A 23036-nucleotide genomic window follows, 5' to 3' on the forward strand; every position below is an offset into this window, starting at 1 on the left:
GTTTTCTTCCATGATTATTCACACCCTTAGTTGAACATGTATAAAAAGCCTTAGAGTAAAATCTTCTTTTATAGCATAACTTTCCACTAGAAATTTGACTTTTTTTTATATGATTACATTTATAGAGAGAAAAAAAAACTCAATGTAATGGTAACGAATCATTATCTTAAAAAATAATCACAATACCTAAATAATTCAAGTAAAATAAATGTAACTGAAGTTTAAAAAAAATGTTGATTAGAACATATAGGAACTTTTAATCAGTAATCCATGACTTACTGTTTCCCTGGGTAATACTGTAAATATGCGGAAACGCTGAGGCCCATTTGTTTTTGCCACTCTTCAATAGGGGCAAGACAAGAGAACATGGCTTTCAGGTTAGGCTGAGGTGTGTTTTTGTGTGACCTGTATACATCTTTGAAAACAACTGCTCAGCTCATGTTTACATACACGTTAACTGGCTTACATACATGACAGTGTTTCATGTTATATGTTAAAATGAGGTCTGCTTGAAGACTGATGTATTACAAGAGGGAATTTGGTGTTATTTCAGTAGAATAAGTCACATTTTTATTTATAATTTAGAAAAAAAGATAAGAATAAATTAGCCTATGTTTCTTCATTTTCCGTCTGTCCTTTCGTTTACGTCACACTCCAGTTTTTCAGATCATCAAACAGCTCAAACATTAATATTGGAAAAAGAGAACCTAATTGAATACAACTTAAATTTTTCAAATGATTTTTTTTAAATTTATTCAGGGAAAAAAGCTATCCATACCAACATGGCCTCATGAGAAAATATATTCACTTCCTTGTTAAATCACAAATTATATGATTAACCACATTATCTTGGTCCAATTGCTCTAGTCACACCCAGGCCTGATTACTGCCAGACCTGTGATCCAGATCCAGTCTGACAACATGAAGTAGGCCAAAAGATCTCAAAAGGAAACATGTCATGTTCCAAGCTAAAGAACAGATAAGACGGAAAGCCTCTGCTATCTTTGAGTCTGGAAATGGTTACAAATCCTTTTTAAACCTCAGCATAATCTCTTTTCCATAAACGCCGAAAACAGAAACCGGGTAACCGAATAAAATTAGAATAGATTGATGACTTCTTCAGGAAGTCACACACAAAAAAAGAACAACATCAAAAGCGCTGACGGCGTCAATTGTCTGTTGAGATCAGGGTTCATGATTCAAAACTAAGAAAAGGCACTGCACCGAATAAAAATGCTTTGGATCCACTAATTCTAATTCAATAGCGGACATTGTTTGCAGACCAACCTTTTGCTTTCACATCAGTCTATAATGTTGTGTTAATTCAACATGATCTGGTCACTTCACTTCAACACAACTCAATCACTTTCCTCTAAAACTATTTGATCAATTAAAACCGAGGGGGCGGAGCTTAAAGTAATAGGAAACCTGTCAGACTTTAATCCTGCAACCTGTAGATTACTACAGGTGTCTCCTTCCCCTGTGAGCCACCAGATCAGTGAATCAGAAAAGACTTCGTTGGAGTTTGAAGCTAGGCTCCTATGTTGTGTGAAATATTCAGTTCCCCTGACTTCTTTAGGTTTACATATTGAGATGTTAGGTTTAGTGGCTAGCAGACGGGTGAGGAGGATACGCTCCACTCACGTGAACCATTAGTGCATTCTGTGCGACCAGCGTAACAGATTGTTTCAGGAACATCTCTCTCATCGCATTCATTTTCATCAGTTCTTAAACATCTTCTTGAACATGAAGTAACATCTGCCTCTCAGTACACAAGATAACATAACGAAGGCGATTTTTAATTTTTACTTGCTGTCCCAAGTGAACTTCAACTGATTCATTCAGTTTCAGTCAAGCTAAATTGAAGATGGTGATGCGCACGTCTCATATTATATAGTATCTGCACAATATTATGTTCTCTAAGTACATGAAACAATAATGTTGAATCAACACAATATGCTTAGATAGATCCAGTAGATGCCAGAATTCTTTTTCTCAGTGCTTTTGTTAGATGAGCCTAAGGTTGTGTTTTTTTAACCAATAAGCACTACAGGTGGGTCTGGCAGAAACCAAAAGATGAGCCTGATGGCAAAGAACCTCGTTCCCGTATGTATGGTAGAGGATCTTCTTTTCCCAAGGTCTGGGGAAGCTTGCCATCATGGACTCTTTGAAATGGCTGGGCATTTTCTTTTTTAAATCTATTGGCCTCTGCCAAAGAGCTGAAAAAGAATCAAAAACAGCTGTTTCAGCAAGATAGAGATCTAAAACACATAAAAATAGCTCACCAGAGACAAAGACAACGTCTTCTGTGACCATAATAGCCCCTAGACCTGCATATATCTCTGGAAACCATCGGAGGATGGTCAAAAATCCCTCTCTTTCTGTATGTTCCCATCTGTAACTCCAAAGTTATAGGAAATGTGCGGCTTTGTTGTCAGAAGAGAAGGTCAATAATGCATTAATTAATGTACCCAAATTAAAGACTGGATTTTTCATGGGGAGATTCTGCAATTATAAATTGCTTTCTTAAGGCTTTACTACAGGCTAATTGTAAATGTGCTTCATCTTTATAAAACCCGCCATCCTGGTTGAAAAAGGGTACTCTGACCGAAAGAAAAAAAAAAAAAAGGTTTTACTTGTTAAAAATGTCCAAATACAGTGTAGGACAACACACTGACAAACAATACTACATCCGAGACAGCTTTGCTCCCATTTTTATCACATACTGTACATAAAAAAAAATCAGTTCTTGTCATACATCTGTGCAAAGATCCCCATTTCCCCACCAATGTCACCAACAACAACAACAAAGTGCATAACTGGAAGAACACTGTACACTACACAGACGTCCAATACTCACATACCGTAGATCACCAAAGCACAGGACAGTAAGGGGAGCTCTTTAAACGTCAACATCCAATGGAATTAGCTTAACAGAACACATTACAACTCGCCAACGTCAAGAACACAACAAGTCTGAGAACAGAGCTACCGTGAAATGTACAACTCGCAAAGAAACGACGACCGCATGCATGCAAAATATGCATTTATATCAACATGGTAGCCTCATACAATACAGGGTAGTCGAAACAACAGGTCATGACCATTAATATTATATTCACAATTAATATATTACACTTCTGTTTGGAGATACTTTAAAGAGAGCATACTTGTGTAACTAGAGGCTTATCACTTGCATTGCATTCAGCCTTTTTTTCCTTTTTTTTTTTTTGCAAAGAACACCAAGTTTACGTGAAATGTGTGTTTTGTTCCACTGAACAGTCTGCTTTTTTTTTTTTTTTTTTTTAAAAGCACGGTAGCATAATTATACAACGGTAATAAAGCTGTTGTTTTGGTAACTAGAAACATATGGCATCATTAAGAATGTGGTCATCAGTAGTGTAAACTATATTTGATATGGATTTACTTGGGTTTGAAATCTGCAGAACACTTTGATGATAAAGGGACGGTATCGCCCGCCCCGAACGAGTGGAAGTGACACCCAAACATGTGTCGAACATGAAAAGTCCAGCATAAAGTCCAGACAGACCGGTGTTGGACCGCCCCGCCCTCTAACCAAGGCCTTGGTCCTGGCTTTCTGTGTGCCTGCGGCTGGTGCGCTTCCGCTGCTGCTGCTGTTTGGGGGCGACTTGGTCCCAGTAGGACTGGCAGTACTGGTTAATCAGTCTGATCTCCGGTGGGAAGGGGGTGGAGGCGACGGGCGACTGAGGGAAGGGCCCTGCTTGGCGGGTCTTTGGCTCCTCGTCCTCGTCCTGAGCGGTGAGCGCCAGGACGATGTCCCGATCCAGGATGCGCAAAGCCACCCGGGCCACGGTGTGCTTGAAGTTGTTCTCCGTGGCGAGGCAGTGGTAGAGCCCTGCGTCCGACTGGTTCAGAGACTTCAGGAGGATGCCCTGGTTGGTTTTCAAAACGCCCCCAACACGATTCAGCTGCAGGTAACAGGAACGAAACAACAGCAACAGCTTCACACATATATTCATGTAATAAAGGGTAATAGCCAACTATTGATGCAAATATGCATTAATTGCTGAGAGCGCCACACCGGCAGCATAAGGAAGTACTCTGCACCCTTACTGAATAAACTATAACTATCTTAAAGAGGTAAATTAATGAAGTTACATGTAAATGTAGCTGTAATCAGCTACAGGCACCCAGTAGCTTGAAGTGAAACGTCCACTTTGCTGGTTGGCCTCAGTTGCTTTGCATCTTTTCTGCAGAGCTGATATGCCATGTTTGGTAGCAAGCGTTTAAACTCTGAGTACTAGTTGAAATAGGCTCTGTTTAGTTCTTTGACTGTAGATAACTCGTTGTCCACAAATGCAAAGTTATTAACAGCAAACTGCATCTGCCCTGCATGTCGCCGACTGATGACATACAATGCCTTGCAAACGTGTTCATACTGCTTGGTGTTTTTACATTTTCTCATGTTCCGGCCACAGGTTTAACTGTATTTTATTAATGATTTAAGTGTCAGATGAAGGAAAATCATGCATGGTATCGTCTAAAGTAAAATCTGTAGTGTGGTATAAACCTATATTCATCAACTCCAGCAACTACAGCTGCAGGTCTCCACATTTTTCCCTTTCAATATAACTTGCGATCATTCATATTGAATCAAGAGCATCTGTGAACAGCAGTTTTTAAGTATTACCATAAATTTGAAGTTGGATTTTGGTTAAGACTTTGGCTCCTTCTGAAATGTTCACTCCTGTGAGGTGACTTTATTTACTGCTGATATGGTTTCCCTGGCTTTTATTTAGGGGGTATTGGAGTAAAGGCGGACTGAACTCAAATTCACATAACGCTTTTAAGACTTTAATTTGTAAAGCTATTTGAAAACTATTTATTTACTACGATATACTAGAATCTTTCTTCCGCTTGACAATTATGCACTGCTAGTCTATTACATAAAATCCAAATCCTTACAAACAAGTCACAAAAGAGCTCCAGGATCATTGAACTTGCAGGCTAAGATTTGTAGCTTGAGGCTATTTCTCTTGTCACAAAACTAAGAAGCAGGTTCAGACTTGGAATCACTTTGTCGATTTGTTGAATGGATGATTAATAATTTTCTTATTAAAACTGCAGTCAATAAATTAAGTCTGTGGAGTTGCTTGAAAAAAAAAAAGTTTGTTGTTTTTCCCCCTCACCACTTTCCTCTTTCCTTCCCTCTGGAAGAGCCACTTGACGGAGGCCTGGGGGGAGCGAGGCTGGCACTCCAAGAAGGTACTGCTGCCCTCCACCCCAAACTGCACCGTCTCTCTCAGACGTTTCTCCACTGCACACGAAGACAGAAAAGAAAACTGCTGAAAACTAAACATGAGACTAAACATACATGTCATTTAACAAGTGAAAACACCCGCGGACCTTTGGCATTAAAGCCTCTGCACTGCCTCAGCGGATCGCCGTGCTTAACGTCCTGTCTTCTGCTCCTCCTAAAACGAGAGAGTTGAAGTTTCATGCCTAAAACGTAGCAATGCTTCACAGCGACTGCATGAGGCGACCCGTACCTTTTGGTAGACGGGGTGAAGGCAGAGCAGCTCTCTCCGTCCCAGGCGCAGTACGGATCGCGGGCCAGACAGCAGTCGGAGCACGCCCTGCCGTACACGCCGCAGCGGTGCAGCGACACCTGCGTCAGCCCCGCGTCCGAGGAGACGTACAGCTGTTGCTGCAGCGGCACACACAAAATGGGCTCGACTCAAAAAGGGGTTGGGACTTGGCTTTTGCACACGCGCGTAAATAGGCAGCGCCTTACAAAAGTATTCATACCCTGTGGGTTTACTGCTGCGTGTTTGTTAGGATTTTATGTGAAACAGAGACGACTCAGACTGGATCGAGAGCATCTGTGAACAGTAACATTCACTTCTTGTCTCTCGGCAAGATTTAATCAGAACCAGTCCACTCTTAGTCTCTATACATCCACGGAGATTTTTAACCAAGCCTTAACTGCAAAATAGCTCAAGCTTAGTCAGACTAGGAGGATACCAATTGAAGTTTTGGCACAGATTCTTAATTGAATTTAGGCACGGTCTTTAACGGGGCCAATCTATCGATATCCACTATATCTCTGGCCGTATGATCATCGTCCCAATCTAAAAACTCTAACAGGTTTAATCAGAACCATTCCATCGTAGCTCTGGTAGTGTGCCTATGGTTGTGGTCCTGTTGGAAAGTGAACCTCTGATCTAGTATTGAGTCTTTTAAAGCCCCAAAGGATTTCCTTCCAGGATATTTACATTTTACACAAATACTTTTGCAATAAACTGCAGTGTCTACATTATGAAGAATGAATAAAAGCTTACTCTTTTTGAAGAAATCTTCATTGTTTTAACAGGAACTCTGGTCTGTATGTCAATGGGGGGGGGAAAAAAACCGTTTAAACCTTTGCGGTTAGGATCATTGTCACATAATGTATTCAGGCAGATACAGAGACATACCCGAAAGACCTCGACTTCCTCCAGAGTCAGTTCTTCCAAGGTTGTTGGGTCTTTGGGCAACACAATGACCTTTTGCACTGTGCCTCGGTCTAAAAGCAACATAAACCTCGTTGAACATATACATTTTTTTTGTGAAATTGTTCCACATCGATCTGTACCGCAGCTTTCTCACCTGTGCCTAGAAAGAGGACCTCATAGCGGCCGTCCACGGCGTCCACCTGGTCAACCACAAGGGCCGTGTACCGGTAGTCCACACCGGTCTTCACCACCAGGGGGCGGCGATGGATAGGATAAACTGAATGAAACATGAGGGGATGGGCTCGGATGAAATTCACGGCCTCGTCAGAGAAGTTCTTCGATGACCGGATGCCTGGGGTGAAGGTTCCTCCTGGACACTGGATGCAAGACGGGAAATAAACACTTGATTACATCAACGTTATCGTTTTCCCCGTGAAGACCAATGAGACTTAAGCTTACTGTTCCAGGACGTGGATAGGGAATCTTCCCAGTGTATTCGGTCCATTGGTAGTTATGGCCGTGCTTGTGGGCAAACGGTCCGTTGAAGACATTGCGGACATCGGCCATCGAATACACACAGACTGCCGAGCCCTTGAACACAGAGCTTGAGAGAAAGCAAAGAACAAAGATGAAGAAGTGTGGCAAACATAAAAATTTTAGAATAGATTATCCATTAAAAAAAATGTGTTGATAAAACAAAGAAATGACGGAGGTATGAATTTTTAACCTTGATTCCAGCTAATGACTCACCCGGCTGTAGCGAAGAGAGCGTACACCATGGGGTTTCTTTCATCCTGCGTTGGTTGAATGAACACGTCTCCTGTGGAAAAAAAAAAACAAAAAAAACAATGTCATGCATTTCATTAGGAACACAGCCGAGCAGATGTAGCTAAGACACAATTAGAGGCAGTTTCTCAGGACTTTACGTAGTTCATCAAATGATGTCTCAACCCCGTCGTCTCCAATTACTGAGCAGACAAGACGGGCTTTCAGGAACGTCGTCCAGCGGTTCACCAGCGATTTTTGGCCTCCTTCATCATTCTGCAGGGGATATGTAAGGGCTGGTTAACTCCTCACTTCACATAACTTCATGAGACAAAAGAAACGTTTGCTCGTATTGCAGCCCCCTGAGTCAACTCTTTGTCTCTATCAGCTCTGCACATCCACAGACATTTTTAACCAAGCCTTGACTGCAAAAAAGCTCAAGCTTAGTCAGACTAGGAGGATACTAAGTGAAGTTTTGGCACAGATTCCTAATTGAGCTTAGGCATGATCTTTAACATGGCCAATCTATCGATTTCCACTATATCTCTGGCCGTATGATCAGGGTTGTTGTCCTACTGGAAGACGAACCTCTGTCCCAATCTAAAGACTCTTACAGGTTTTCCTCCAGAATCATCTTGCTTTTAGATCCATCTATCATCCCGTCAACTCTGACTAGCTTCCGTGTCCCTAACAAACATTCTTGGTGCTGCCGCCGCCATATTTGACCATACGGATTGTGCATTCAGGCTTCAATAAAAGGTCAGATTTGCAGAGGGCATGACAAGCATTCGTCCTGTTGACAGTGCTTCCACCTGAGCGGTGGATCTCTGCAGCACCTCCAGAGTCACCATGGGCCTCTTAGCCACTTCTGTGATTATTGCTCTCCTTGCTCAAGCAGTTGATTAAGGTTGACTTTTTTTATACTGATGTTAAATTACACATCCATTTACCCACAAAGGGACTTTCAAAAGCAATTGGTTAGATTATAATTTATTAAGGGGAATAAGAATAATGGGAGTTAATTAAAATTTATGCCACACTTTTCAAATAAAATGTTTTCCTTCTTCTTCACATTTATGCACTTAATGTCCCCTCCATAACATAAAATTATGAAAAAAAATACACCAAGGTTTGCGGCTGCAACATTTAAAGACGTGAAAAGGATCAAGGAGCAGAGACACTTCTGTAAGGCCCCGCATTTTCTTTAACAGCGCGGTTCTGCTCACCAGACACACTCTGCCCACCCGGGCCAAAACCGTGGGGCTCGCCCCGCCGCTGGTGTCTAGACTCTTCTCTCGGAAAAAGAAGTAAAGTTTGTCATCGTTTTTTTCTGCACTGTCAGGGATCTGCTGGATCTGGATAAACACCGGCTCTGGGGGATAAAAAACAAAACAAAACAGATAAGCAGAAAGAGGATTGAAACGAGTGGTTGTCAAAATAACACGAGAGGATCTATAACCTGTAATCACTGGCGTTTACTTCTTCACACCCACACTTACTCACCGTTGAGCCACCTGGAGTCATACTGCTCCGTCCTGATTGCTGTCCTCCCTCCCATGGTCCTAAACAGAGCAGCGTCTGTGCTCATAAAGTCAATATGTACACCTGCATACAGGTTACCATCTGCAAAGATGGACAAACATCGAACAATTCACTGAGCAGCTTAGATCACACCTGGGTATGTTTTTTTTTTCTTCTGCTTATTAGTCAAGCATTTCTTACTGATCAGAACGGCAACATTCTCTTGTTTGGGATCGTAGGAACATTTTCCCTTCCCTGAATCCATGTAGCCAGAGACCAGCCTAAACAGGTAGTCCTGCAGAGGCACATCAGAAAGAGAGCGCGCATAAAAATAGTCTGCCGTGACGAGACAGGTGGAGCATAAGGAAAATCGTAAACAAATCAGTGTCCTAGTTTGCCGTCCTGAAATATTTAGCAGGACAAAGCTTTCCAGGCCTGCGGTGCTGGGAGCGTTTTACTGTAAGTCCCACTTGGGGAGCTGTAAATGCCTCGCTCACCTCTGCCCTCCAGCCCCGATTGATGAATGTGCAGATGGGTTGGTACGCCCCTGTGCCGCAGGTGTAGAGATGGGTGCGGTTCCACGGCTCAATCAAGCGCACAAAGTTGGCACATTCACCCTGGACAAAGAGGAGCAAGACAAATGGAATTCAAACATTGCCGTAGCATCTGGAGAGACGCGATATTTCTCATAAAGTGCTGGGTGTGAGCACAAGATCCCACCTGTCTACCCTTTCCTGTCATCTGGCATTCTCCCTTTCTCTTTGCAGAGGCTGGCCAGTGGATCTGCATTGGAGGGGGAAAAAAAGGAACCCAAATTAGGATCACTGCACTCAGAGGTTTAAGACCACATGCCAAGTAGCAGAGTGGATTTAAGAAGAGGGCTCCTGGAGTTTGTACGCACTATAAGTGGCTCCTTGTTGACATTGTGCATGTCCAGAGCAACCAGGTACTCCCGGCTGCCCAGGTACAGGCGGCCCTGATCCTGGTCCATGAGGAGGATGCGGTAGTCGCTGGTGTTGAAGGAAAAACTGAAGGGTCGTGCAGCTTTCGTGTCCATGAGTTCTGTGTGGAAAATGTTACAGTTTTGTTTAAAAGTAGGGACTTCTGAAACGTTTAAGGAAAAGCTGCAGAGGGCAAGCAGCGCTCGAGTTATTCTCCTCATGCCTTTAACAATTTTCGTTTCCCACTTGGATGAACTTATGGTCCCTGAAACAACACACAAGTTTTTTTTCTTCTTCTTTTTTTGGAAAATGTGTGTCACTTATTAAATATGACTCAACCAGGAGCGTTTTAAAAAGCATATTCGCTTTTAGGATCTCAATATTTTATGTGTTCTGGTGTCTGATTGGGTTTAAGGGACTGCATGCCTTACAGAGCAGGAGGAAAAGCTGCGTGGGTCCCTCAGGAAACATGGTCAGTGGAACTCACAGCTAATTCTTAAGATCAGGTCTGTGTTCAGCAGAGCGTGACCTGTTAAGACACGCAGCAGTGGAAAATGTTTCACTTTTTTTTTTTTTTGTTCTCCTAAAAGCTTTGATTGAACCTTTCACAGCTGCTGTGAGAAAAGTGGCCTCATGCAGAACCCTAGCAATTCTCCAATTCATTGCATCAGTTTAAGGACATAAAAAGCTCCCCACCACACACACACACACACACACACACACACACACACACACATCTGTGGCGTGTCTGAAATATTGGCCAGCATGTGTGCTCCCTGCGACATGACGGAGGCATGTTAAAGACAGCAGGCTTAAACAATGACAAATGTTCTCCGAGACCCTCAGAAGCGGGCTTACGGGGATTCAAGAGGAAGCGCAATCTTTATATACATCAAAGCGCTCACCGTCTTCCTTTAGAGGCCCGCGTTAACAGGATGCAGTAGAGGTGCCACTAAAATAAGCCTAGCAGTCGGATCTCCGGTCGAAGCGGGACGGAGTCTCTGAGACGGAACAAGGTCCGGTCCTGTTCCCAAGAGGTAAACACAGGATAACAAGCCCCCCGTGGCCGAGCTCCAACGCGGCCATGGTGGATCGACCGAACGGGCTAAATGCAGCCACGCCGCACCCCCGTACTCGTCTCTGTTCGTCAGAAATAGCACACAATGTCCTGCCATCATCTGGTAAACATTCAGCAAACACTTATCGTCTGACAACATTCTGACATCGATAGGGGAAACACTGGGAAGGACATACTGGGAAGTCCAGCATGGGGCCCACTACAACCTCTCAGGTTACAGCCTGACAGCTTATTGTCACCGAGTCACCATAATGACCGGCACCACTTAGTCCCAGGCCCGTCTCCTGTATGAACCATCTGGTGACAGCACAGTGAGGGTATGAGATTCTAAAACACGGCTTCGTTTACACAGCGCGTTCCGCTTTCTAGTAACGCCAACTGAATCTATCAAACAACCCCGATGCACTTTGAAGTGTGCTTAATTGACCCAGCCTCCGGAGAAACAACATGAAGTCCCTGTCCTCTGCAGGCCCCATGCGGTCTCAGAGTGTCACTTAGTCCGGCACAATCGCTCAGAAAGAGTCACATGTCCTCCAGCCGCCCCGAAAACCTCCTCCACAGGCGCCTCCGGGAACAAAGGGGCTCGCTGTCACAAACAATGAACAATAACTCCTTGGAGTGTCAGAAAACAGTCAGGAACTAAATCCAAACCTCACTTCTTTTTGTTCTGTTATAGGGGGAAGGGTCCACAGAGGCCTGCTTTATGACTAAAACCTGAGGGTCAATCTAAAACCTTTAACAAGCTGCTGTGTGTGAGAGCTCAGTGCACAGGAGAAAAAAAAAACTGCTGGGCCATTTCTTAACTCAAATGTTAAGTTCATGCTGGGTTGGACAGATGTTGTTTAGTTTAATACCAAACACTGGGTCAAGAATTTTGACCCATTTTGTTGGGTTACAGACTAGAATGAGTTTCATCATTCTTTAAAGCATGCCATCTTGAATTGTACAACAACCTGATTTATACAGGATGAAATGAAAAACATTAAGGGGTAAGATTAGGTTATACGATCATAATGTCTGTGGAGTTATCACAATGAAGAATATTTATTGAAGATACCATTAGCCAGTTTATTTGCTAAGAAGTTAGCACAAGCTAGTGCTACCTATGGTTAGACATTCGCACTTTGATCAAAGAATTGGTCGTGAAGTCAATATACATAAATTCACACTTAAAAGTTGCTGGGTTTTTATTTAAAGGGGCGTAGCCACGTTATTTGGCTTTTTTTAAGCGTATACGTCAGTAGCTCACTCTGATTGCATGCAAAGTTTTTATGAAAGATTATCACATCCTGCTGGCATATTAGTTGTTATTTTGGTGTTTTCTGCTTTGGTTTTGCTCAATTTGTTAGTAGGTAAATCCTTTCGTGTTTATTTATAGTACCAACGGAAGTACATCACTCTGCATGCGCAGCCAGGGATAAAATAAACCAGCGGCTAACTGCTATTAGCATCTCCCAGCGAAACAATGCGTACAAAATCCAGTGGGGAAAAAAAAAAACGCAAAAAATATATGATTCCCAGGGGGAAGAGACTGGAATGTCGTTGTGGATACAACATGAACGTTGGTGTTCACTGAAGCGGATGCTAAACCTGCCAAGGCTCAGATGTGACCACAGAGTTGATTGGCGTGAGTAAATGTTCTGATACGAGGCTGTAGATCGGTGTATTTAATTATTAACGATAGGGAATCCCCTTATGTATTGGTTGTCCCACATCCCAGTCATTCAGACACGATCACGTAACACCAGTGTGTGTCCACGTTTCTTGTTAGTTTACACTTGAGCATGCGCACTTCTAGTGTTTATGCATATGGTTAGCTTAGCAGTTAGCTTCGGTGTTAGCCGTTCATTGTAGCTCCACTGCTCTCCCCGTATAATTTAAACATGGCTCCCCACGCAACCCCCCTGAGGAGTGCAAGAACAGGCAAGATCTTGCACATGCGCGGTTATTCAAAAAGGGACTTTTAGCTGTTCAACAGTAAGCTATTCATTAGTTAAATGAAATGGAATGTTTTTTATGGAAAAGATCACTGGACTTTGATGGTCCTACATAAAACGTGATTAGGCGGAGTGGTGGACTAGTGTTTAGAGCAGGTTGCTTGTGTCCTGGGAAGGCTGCAAGTTCCCCATTTCGAGTTCCACAGACTGACACTCTGTGTCCCTGAGCAAGACCTTTACCCCCAGAATGCTCCCCAAATATCACATTCTACCTATCATAGGGATAGGTAGAAGGCAGAAGACAAATTTCATTAGAATGTACAAAAAAAGTTGCAATGACAAATAAAGATGATTATCATTGTCATTATACTCAAAGTGATAAATAAAAGACAAATATGCCACTTTACATTCTTCGAAGATTGAAATTTGCCAATGAAAATTGCAAAAGGCCCCCCGAGCAGCACTTAGGTTTTCTAGGTATCGATTGAATTTGGGCAGTTTTCGCCAAACATTTGGTCAAAAATTGCAACACTGTTTGTTGGGTAAGATAAGAAACTAGAATGAGCTTTTACATTTTTTCAAAGATCACCAATTTTTGAACTAGAGCCTACAATGTTTTCTTTCACAGGATGAAATAGAAAATAGATGTTAAAATGATGCTCCACAATAATCTTTAATAAAAGTAATGGAATTACTTTGATTCACACAAGACAATGAGTTTGCTCAAGTAATTAGCTTTTCACCTGCTAAATAGTTAGTGTAAGCTAGGCCTAGCTACGTTTAACAGTCAAACAAACAATTGCTGATAAGAGACATTTAGCCATTTTTTAAATTTTTATTCTTAATTCTGTTGGGTTATTTATTATACCTAAATGCAGGGTTTAGGCTGTTGAAACAAAAGATGAGCAGTTTTAACCAAGCATTGTGTGAAAATCTGGGACCCAATTTGTTGTGAAAAAGAAAAGACATAATTTTTAACAGATCATCGTTTTAAAAAATATATAGCAATCTGCTCCATATGGTGCAATAAGGAATGGTAGAAGTGTAAAATTATCCAGTACCATAATGTTGATGTCAGTGGGCTGTGTTAATAACTTTGGTTCACATGGAGTACAAGTTTGCTCAGTAAAGATAACGTCAGCCTTTTTATCTGCTAAGTTGTTAGCGCAAGCTAATGCTAGGTATGTCCAACATTCACACATGGACCAAATATTTTGTCATAAAGTCAACTTTGACGCACCCTAAAAACGGCTGGCTGTTTCTTTTACCCAAATGCTTGATTTATACTGTTGGGACAAAAGCTGGGTAGTTTTAACAAAGCCCAGATGGACATATGCATCCTGAGACGTGCTGCCATATTGGCAGAGGTTCAATCAGCTGTTAACATATCATCTTTTATGTGAAATAAAGCTGTGCAAAGTGTCTATTAATAAAGTTTAAGAAGGTTTTATAAAACAGGATAAGAATAATAAAGAATGCTTAGGTGGATTGATGCCAAAGGAAACCAAAGTTTCCATCCTGAGTTAAGACCACTCACTACCTTTCTAGCTGTAGACAGGATGATAATAAACAACATAAGGTCTAAGTAAGTTTCTTGAAAGTGTCATAAGTGTTTGCTATTTTACAGTAAAATTGGACAGTGGACCAGTTTACATACTGAACAAGTGGCACTGTTTAAAGCCAAGACCTAAAAGAAATGTGTTTTATTGTCTGTAAACAAATTATTTAGCGTCCCACTTGAAATTTTCTTTTAGGCACGGTCTATAAAGCCACAAAGTAATACTTTAATTCAATTTTATTTATATAGATATAGGTCATCTCAAGGCACTTTCCAAAGTCAAATTCAGTCAAATCAGACAGATTGGTCAAAAAGTTTCCTATCTAAGGAAACCCAGCAGGTTGCATCAAGTCTTGACAAGCAGCATTCACTCCTTCTGAAAGAGCATAGAGCCACTATGTCGATGGCCGATGGCTTTGCAGCAATCCCTCAGACCGAGCATGCATGAAGCGACAGTGGAGAGAAAAACTCCCCTTTAACAGGGAGGAAAACCTCCAACAACTACTGTGTGCACCGAGCTCTGTGTGAACGGCCATCTGCGATGACCAACTGGTGGTTTCCTGATGATGTTGTCCAAAAGCGGCAGCTGGATGGCTGGATATGTATTTAGCATTTAGGTTTGTTGAGGTGAAACAAAGAATGTGACCAATCTGGTCATTCTCCTCCACAGAATGTATAATAATGTACAAGTTATTTATTTACTTTTTTAAATCTTACATTTTTACTCAAGGTATCAAACCCAAATTTCATAGATTACAAAAGCAGCATTGGGAATAGCTGTTGCTTGTCTGGTTTAAATACAAGAAATGATATGATATAATGAATGAAAACTCATACTGGCCCTTTGCTAGCTTAATTAATAAGACCTTTGAAAACTCAAATCTCATATCTTGACCCTGCAGTTGTAAATCAAGCCAGGGCTTTATCCGTAACATATTGATAATATATTATGTATCTCAGGTCTGAACTATAAATATAGCCCAAACTGGGTTATTTTTTAACAATTTAGAGCGTAAATATGTGAATACCTCTGTCTGAGAGGGACCAATTCAAGACTGAACTTGTGGGATTGATCCATCAACTACTGTGTGCACCGAGCTCCAAAAACACCCTGCTAAGCTATTTACCGGGAGGGGGATTAGTGTTAAAGGTCACATAAAAATGCATGGCAATTACTCTCTCAGGACTTGGATGGATCTGTCTCTGTAGCTATCCGCAGCATGTGGACAGCTGTTGTCAGTGTTGCAAAATCAGAAGAATGCACAGCAGCCTCGCACGTACGCCGCCAGTGTTTCTGTCAACCACAGATCACACGATTAGCTTGCCTCACTTTGCTTGTTTTTTTTTCTTCTTTTTTTACATGTAAATCATAAAGGTTTATCACTGAATCGCTGCACTGTAACAAGATAAGACGCTGTCTAGACCTTATTTTGAAACCAAAGCCCCTCGAATCAGCTGCACATCAAAAGCAGTCAAGAATGTTATAAATCTGATCCACACCTCTAATTTTCACGTCCATGCGGTGTCGGGCATGTGTTCTTACACGTGGGGCCCCTCCCGCCACTTGATGCGACACCATGACAGGGAGGCAGAAATAACTGTAATCATCTGGCATTGTTTTGATCAAAGGTGTCGTCCTCATATTTTCGAGGAACAATCTCTGCTATCAGAGATAATGAGCACAGGTGAGAAGAGAAAAAAAAGGGAGGAAAATCCCAAATGCCTGCGTAAAAAAAAAAAAAAAAAAGGTTTCAAAAACCGCCATCCTCCCCGTCTCTGCTTTAAACCTGGGAGCCAAGCCTTTAACATCTTAAAATATCAAGTTTGCTCCTGTGATCAAGTTTCAGGCGTTTTATTATTTTTTCCCCACCCGCCTTTCTTTCTTGCGGCCAACATCAAAACAAAGAAGAACCCTGACAGGTCACGTCATAATGCGTGATGGTTTTTTTAGGGTGTGGGGAGAAACTGGGCTGAAGGGCACAACCAGTAGCCAGCCGCACGTAACATCCACCTTTTGTTTCCAGCGCTCCGCTGTTTGACATGCGACGGGAAATACGCTCTTTACATATGCATAAAACGGAAACAAAACCGCTGGCGGGAACGAGCTTGCAAGTCTGCCAGGGAATTAACCGGACAAAAAAAAAAAAAAAAAGCAAACAAATAAACTATTATGATAAACCCCCCTCAGGCAGAGGAGTTCACTTCATATGTATGAGCTCACCTTTGAAGGAGAGGCGAACCCGCGGTGCAGACTGCTGCAGGCCCCAGCCTCTGTAAACACACAGGGCCAACAGGAGGAGCTGGGCTCCAGATGCTGTCATGGTAACAGTCATGCAGGTAGCCCACAGAGATCTAAATCTGGACAAAAGAAGAAAGAGGAATGAGCGTTATTATAGAGTGCCCCATGAGAAATGGGAGACTGAAAAAAAAAGAGAGAGAGAGAGAGAGAGAGAGGGAAGGACGGACTCTCTCTGATGTCTCTGATCAGACGCTTGGCCTGCAGCCTTCTCAGACGAGACGCGTAGTTAGGCAAGAGAGAATAACGTTCAAATCTTCACACCTGCTCTGGAAAATATGACAGCCCTATTATTTATTTAGAGCATAAATGTAGTGAGGTATGTGTTAGGACTGTAAAACGGAGCGCGCGAGGCCAGTCCTCTTGAAAGAGAGAAAGAGAAAAAAAAATAAAAAATAACAACCTGGCAATTACGCGAGATTAAAATCACCGAGCCTTTCTCTTGGACAAATTCGTCTACAAACAGCACTTAGTTCGGCGCGTATTTTACTCACGTTTTACCTGCACAGAGGAGACAATGAACGTGCCAATCAATGATTCCCCTCTGGCTCTCCCTCACTCTTTCTTCTAACAAAGCACTCTCAGAAGCTGATGAGCGCAGGACATGACAGTTCAAAGGAGCAGGTAGCCCCGGCTGAAACAACTCCTGACAGTCAAGGGGTGTTGTGAAACTTAGTCCAACTGTTAGACCTTAACTCACCCATTCATTATGCATCTGCACTTTGCTGGAGAGGATCCCATATAAATTATGAATACTAAAAGCTGAGTCCATAACATCCATTAAATTGTCTCCCTTAAGGTGTGCTTTGCTTGGGTCTATAAGCCATCCCCTGGGCTCTTTCTCCCCCCCCCTCATGAGATCCAGGCAGCCGCAGCCTCCAGCGCACATGGCACACGCCTGGAAATTGGGAGGTGTTGGAAGGGGAGAGGGGGGGGGGGGGTGAAAAAAGGAGCGCGAGTTCACACCAAAAAAAAGGAAGAAAAAAAAATTTGGGTGCAACACATAATCTGGAAAACATGTTCCCGAGAAAGACATTTTGAACGCTCTGGTGAAACTGAAATGACTGGAACATTTGGGAAAAATCAGAAACAGAGGCCACACTGGCGGCACCTTAAACAGCCTTCCTGGCATCGGGACACAGATCTTGTGTCTAGTGCATCGCAATTAATCGCAGCATCACAGGGGGAGTTGAGCAATTCGACATAAAAATGTGAAACTCGCGCGTTACAGCATCAGCTTTAATCGGCAAGTTTGTAACGCAGACAAGGAATCTGAGTGCGATTCCACTTTGCCGTTAATGATTACATTTCAAGTATAAATATATGCAAAGGGAAATAAGAAATGTGTATATTTTCTGAACAGTTTTAAGCATGGTATTGATCTGGGTCCTCTGACTGTTAAGAGCTCATCAGATTTACAGCCCGGGGGGCCAAACTGTCTCTTTGGCGGCTCATTTTTTCCAAATAGTGCTCTGTGGCGTCGACCTCACGGCAAAAAGAGTTTTTGTGCAGGACGTGTGCGGTCTGCTGAGATCTGAGCAGCTCTTTGTCTGACCCTAGATCTGTACAAGTCCTGGATGAAGGGAATGTCAGCCCCGAGGATCCTCTCTGCAGACTCATTTCTCATTGCAGTTTGAGACCGGTCCTGTTTTGTGGATGAGCCAAATCAGACGGTGATTGATGTGCACAAAACAGACTGAATGATGGCAGTTCAGAAGAAGACCAGCTGCTTCTTTGGAAGTTTGTACTTGTTGAGTTTGGAGCAGGAAGTACAGTCTCTGCTGGGCCTTCTTGGGAACAGTGTCCACGTGTGAGGACCTGAGAAAGGGTGGTTCTGGTTCCTAGGAACCAGAGATGATCAACGGCAGACACAGGATTCATTTCACTCAGAGTGAAATGTTTCAAGCGTTTCTATTTGTTAATTTTGATTATTATGTCTTAGAGTTACAGAAAAGTGAAGATGTATAATAAAAGATAAGCATCAACATATCATTTGACTACTGAAAATTATGTGCAGGCACAAAATACTTGGTCGGGGCTCCGTTTGTATGATAACGGCATAGCATGAAGCAGATAAGCCTGGGGCTCTGTTGAGCTGTTAAGGTAGATCAGGTTGCTTATATAGCATTCTTCAGCTCATCTAAATTATTGGCTCTGGTGTCTCTCATCAGGGACTTTCAGTGAGGTTTACATCAGGCCAGTTTGCTACCAACCCGGCTCCGTGATGCCATTATCTGGTCATTAAACCAGATAATTGCACTTTAGGCAGTAAGGGGCAGGTGCCAAGTTGGCTGTGGTGGTGCTCCTTTTTTCTAGTACACCTTTTCCTTCCACTCAACTTTCCCTTCCACTTAATGGATACAAGTTAAACATTTTGTGGTTTAACTTCAGTTACCACTAGTCTCATGTCACATTCATGTTCTCTGAAATTTGGGATTTCTGTCCGTTTTAGTGATCAAAATTAATAGAAATAAACACTTGACTAAGATTGGGTAGAACAAAACATGCCAATAACATCACATTCCTGTCTCAAAGACAATTAGCTATCTGTAATATTCCAATTTCCAGAGAAATCTCCTGAGAATTTCTTGAATATTGGGCGTGCTTTAGCTGTAAGGTATAATTATCAAAATTAACAGAAATAAGAAATAATGCAACCTTGTGTGTAATAAGTTTAGATTGTAAATAAGTTCATCTTTTTGAATTAAAACAATGAAGTAAATTTACTTTAGTAAATTTAGTAGTGTTGTTTAGTAGTGTTAGTGTAGACTTTTAATGGGGACAGGAAATTGTTTTAATGATGCAATCACTACAAAAACTAGTCTGATAATATAATTTTAAAAAAAATACCAAGCATTAGGACCTAATCTGAATGAATCATAGCAGAATGAAAACAGTTTTGTTGTTTACATCTTTATACGAGGGTTAAAATTAAAGCTCTATGTTCATTATTGATTCATTTCTTCATTCTTAATGAATGTGAAATGTCGAAAAAAAATCGTATTGTGGCTCCCATAGTGCACTGGCCTGACTTCGTGGTATATTTGCTCAGCGGTTCTGTGGGTTTTCTGTGCTGGGTGGGAGCTGCAGGACAGATTGAAGTTCTGCTGTAATAATATATGGCTACCCTTTAAATAATTACAGGATTTCTTTCAGCTTCTTTCATAAGCGGAGGAGTGCGCACTTACCTGTGAACTCAGCATCCAGAAATAGGAACCGGGACAAATGCGCACACCGCAGGCATCTAAAGGATCAGAGTCTCCGCTACAGAGTAACCAAACGCGAGTTAAAAGTTAAACCAGGGTTGAGTTAAATGTCCTTACCTTTGATTTCTGCGTAAGGATCCCAAAACTTGCGGGATGTTAACGCGGCATTCCGCGCGTTTTGCGCCTTTGGAGTCCGGACTGGGGAGGGGGGAAAAAAACGTCTCTTAGCTATAGATGTTCGCAGGAAATAAAAGAGTCCGAATGGTTTGATAGTTCCTCTTAGACAATAGGAGGGGGGAAAGAGCGACAATGCCGAATCAGTGGCTTTTAACCGAAGGCATCGCTCTGCGTAACAACAAAACGAAAGAGAGAGAGGGCGTAAATGGCATCAGATCCACCCGAACGCTTGTCCCGCAATTTCCAAAAGTTTATGCCCACAAAACCATCGACGTGATCAAGATGTTGGTCCACGGATCAGAAACGGGGAGTTTAGCTGGAGCCTGAAGGCGAACCAAAGTGACCAGGTGCAGGTGTGGGGCGAGTGATCTGCCCCGCTGTCCTCTCCCTTCTGTTCTGCCCCCACCCAGCCTTCCCTCTCCTGTTGGCCCACAGCAGCATTGGACCAAACCTCTCAGCGCGCCATATGGGTGTGATTAACCCTGTGAGTGCTGGTGCAGCAGAGCCGACCCATCGCTTGTATGAATGAGGCTCTGAGCAGAATTTTAGACTTATTCAGTCGCAATTCATTTAAAGGGTTTATATGTTCTCATGAGCAGGAAAACCTTTAAAGTCTTTTAAAAAAAGTGAAACATAGCTGAATTAAAAACGAGCTTCTGGCTTTCAAGATAGGATTTTAAATCTCATAACACAAAAAATTTTTTACAGTTCAATTCAAAGTTTAGTTGTGTAGCACCGATTCACAAGAAGAGGAAGAAAAAGTCTGTTTGGTTCAACCATGCACACAGACTCAGAGTCAGTTACATATTGTTTAGATCTTAGTCATCAAACAATGCCATCAAGTTTAATTTATTATTCAAATTGGTAACATGACATAACATAACATAACATAACATAACATAACATAACATCGTAACACCGTACGCTGGTCTGCAGTCCAGTTGGAGAAGTATGTAATATCGTTTGTGTGGTTTAATACGTTTTTTCCATCAACTTTATTAATGTTGATTCCCCTAAAGGACCAATTTTACTGTAAAAAAAATCAAACATTATCAATAACAAATTTAATTTATTTTTATTATACCCTTTTGCTCTTTTGCAGTCAGGTCTACTGAGACAATTTCCATACAGGGTGTGGTGTGGAGGGGAGGTGCGTTTACAAGCAACCATAAAAAAGGGAAATTATTAGTGTTGTATCTGTGGTCTCAGCTCAGGCACAAGCAGCAGAAACTAGCTTTAAATCTGGACTTTATAGTTCAACCTGTGAATATTTTTATTTTATCACCATGCCCCGTGAGAACTCGAGTTCTCTCATGGCCCTAAGCGCTCCCAAAGTCGGTTTCTACCTGGGGCCGGCTCTGTGGTGTTCACACTGTCTCACTCTGTGAGTCCAATAGTTTCCTCCTGGCACAGCCTGGGCTGAATAATTCAGCTGCACTTTGTGATGGGGAACTCACACTTTTTTTCTACAAATGTTTTTTTTTCTCTCTCTCTCTCAAGCGCTGTGAGAGTCACGGGCTATTCTTAATACATCAGCAGGAGCTGAAGTTTACTATTAAAGCTGAAGGAGTGGGGCCTGCTACTAGGACTGTGTCACCGTTGCTTTTCAGCCTCACAAGAGAGCTGGGTCAGCCCAAAAAGATTCCCGGGATTCCTCCCTGGCTGGCACAGGCGCTCCTGACAACAGTGACAAAGCAACCAAAACAGGGGGGGTGGGGGTGGGGGTGGGCAGCTGGATGTAAAGGACACCCATCCTGTTAACAGCGCCCCAAGTTTGAAACTGAAGCCGCTTGTGCGCACCTCTCATCTTTGTGGAGGGCTGTGACGCAGGATGGGGCACTGGAGACCAAAAAAAGCAGAGGGTGAGTGTATTCTGAGCCGGAGCCCCCTGGAAGACAGTCCAATTAAATAAACACAGGAGGAGATGTGGTGTGCGAGTGTTTAAAGTTCACAGAGGTGTGCCGTCGCCGGCAGAGCTCACAGGGCTTTTTTGCCATTGCTTATCTTTTAATGACCGTGCTTGAGTTCTAAATGACTTTGAGACCGGCGAAGCACGGGAGCCATGTTTAAACCTGGGCGCGAGCCAACGATGATCCGCTGGCAGCTGTGCGTCAAAGCGGGACCAGGAGGGAGTCTTTGTGTCCCGCCCTACAGGAGGCATCCCTCTGTTTCCAGCAGAGGAAGTGAGTCACGGCCTGCGTGCCGGGCTCAAGTTTCCGTGTGCTCTAAACTTTGGACGTGGACACCAGGACGCTGACCGGCTCCCAGTGCTTTATAGGCGCCCGCTGACGTCATCAGCATCTGTCACCGCATCATCAGCTGTCCTTATCTCACCGGCACGCACACGCCACTGCTTCACCGGGCGAGGAGGGTGTAGGAAAGGCTCCTCATTCACTACAGGGGCAGCGATATTCAGTCCTCTTTAAACAACAAGATAATTCACTGTATTTTTATGATAGACCAGCACAAAGTAATGCGTAGTTGTGAAGTAGAAGCACAACTAAGAGAGAGAAACCAACCTTAAACAGAGGAAGAGGCCTTAGGTTCCAACTCTCAAAAACTTACAATAGAGCTATAGGATTAATTCCAGCCAATCATCACCTCAGTTCTTACCCTCATTCGGGTAATCAAAACATCGCTCCTTTAAGCCAAGCCAATAACAACCCTAACGACTCCTCGTTACAGAGGAGTGGACCAATCTGCTGGCTTAATGGCTTTAACGACCGCCCATTACTAAGGGGTGGTCCTGTTTCTGTTGAATTTGCATGTTATCTAAGCCATTACAAGGCCATTGTTTGGGCAGTAGTATAAAGCTTGGTACTCATCATTACTCCTGACTTTTTGAATTGAGAAAGCTTCCTGGAGAGGAAGCGAAACGTCTTCAACAACGGAAAACGAGTCCAGTTCCTTTGTTTTTTTACTTTTTTTGGAAAAAGTAGAAGCAAGGCGCAAAGATCAGGCACAATGATGTGGAGAGCTTTAAAGCAGAGCTTGATATTAAGAATAACGCCTCATGCACCAACAGCCCAGTATCTGAACGCAGAAGGAGTGTTCAGCAGCAGACCTACCAAGACATGGCCA

At 42.7% G+C, this 23036-nt stretch overlaps 1 protein-coding gene across 2 annotated transcripts; it reads right to left on the bottom strand.

Moving 5' to 3' along the window:
• Positions 1-2694: 2694 nt before the first annotated feature.
• On the bottom strand, positions 2695-20379 carry sema3gb (sema domain, immunoglobulin domain (Ig), short basic domain, secreted, (semaphorin) 3Gb). Of its 2 annotated transcripts, XM_012875610.3 has the most exons (18): positions 19896-20378; positions 16498-16634; positions 9664-9824; positions 9483-9545; positions 9260-9379; positions 8964-9057; positions 8745-8864; positions 8468-8613; positions 7403-7517; positions 7227-7296; positions 6936-7080; positions 6631-6853; positions 6459-6547; positions 6324-6365; positions 5532-5689; positions 5389-5456; positions 5172-5299; positions 2695-3950 (listed from the first exon to the last, which is right to left on the bottom strand). In XM_012875610.3, exons 2-18 carry the CDS (start codon positions 16607-16609, stop codon positions 3573-3575), a joined length of 2232 nt encoding a protein of 743 aa, XP_012731064.2. In that variant the 5' UTR covers positions 16610-16634; positions 19896-20378; the 3' UTR covers positions 2695-3572. The 2 variants fall into 2 exon arrangements, with proteins under 2 accessions (XP_012731064.2, XP_021178731.2); XM_021323056.2 differs by having other exon boundaries at positions 5389-5689; positions 19896-20379.
• Between the last annotated feature and the right edge of the window lie 2657 nt (positions 20380-23036).

This window comes from Fundulus heteroclitus, chromosome 1, assembly GCF_011125445.2.
Source record: "Fundulus heteroclitus isolate FHET01 chromosome 1, MU-UCD_Fhet_4.1, whole genome shotgun sequence".
Taxonomy (NCBI): Eukaryota; Metazoa; Chordata; class Actinopteri; order Cyprinodontiformes; family Fundulidae; genus Fundulus; species Fundulus heteroclitus.

What these genes read in the sequence shown, in the direction of transcription:
- sema3gb (XM_021323056.2), bottom strand. Translation starts at nt 16,609, where the DNA reads ATGACTGTTACCATGACAGCATCTGGAGCCCAGCTCCTCCTGTTGGCC. An exon ending in CCTATCCACGTCCTGGAACA is followed by an intron (nt 6,854 to 6,935) that starts GTAAGCTTAAGT and finishes TCTTGCATCCAG; the next exon opens with TGTCCAGGAGGAACCTTCAC. An exon ending in GGGAAGGAAAGAGGAAAGTG is followed by an intron (nt 3,951 to 5,171) that starts GTGAGGGGGAAA and finishes TGTTACCTGCAG; the next exon opens with CTGAATCGTGTTGGGGGCGT.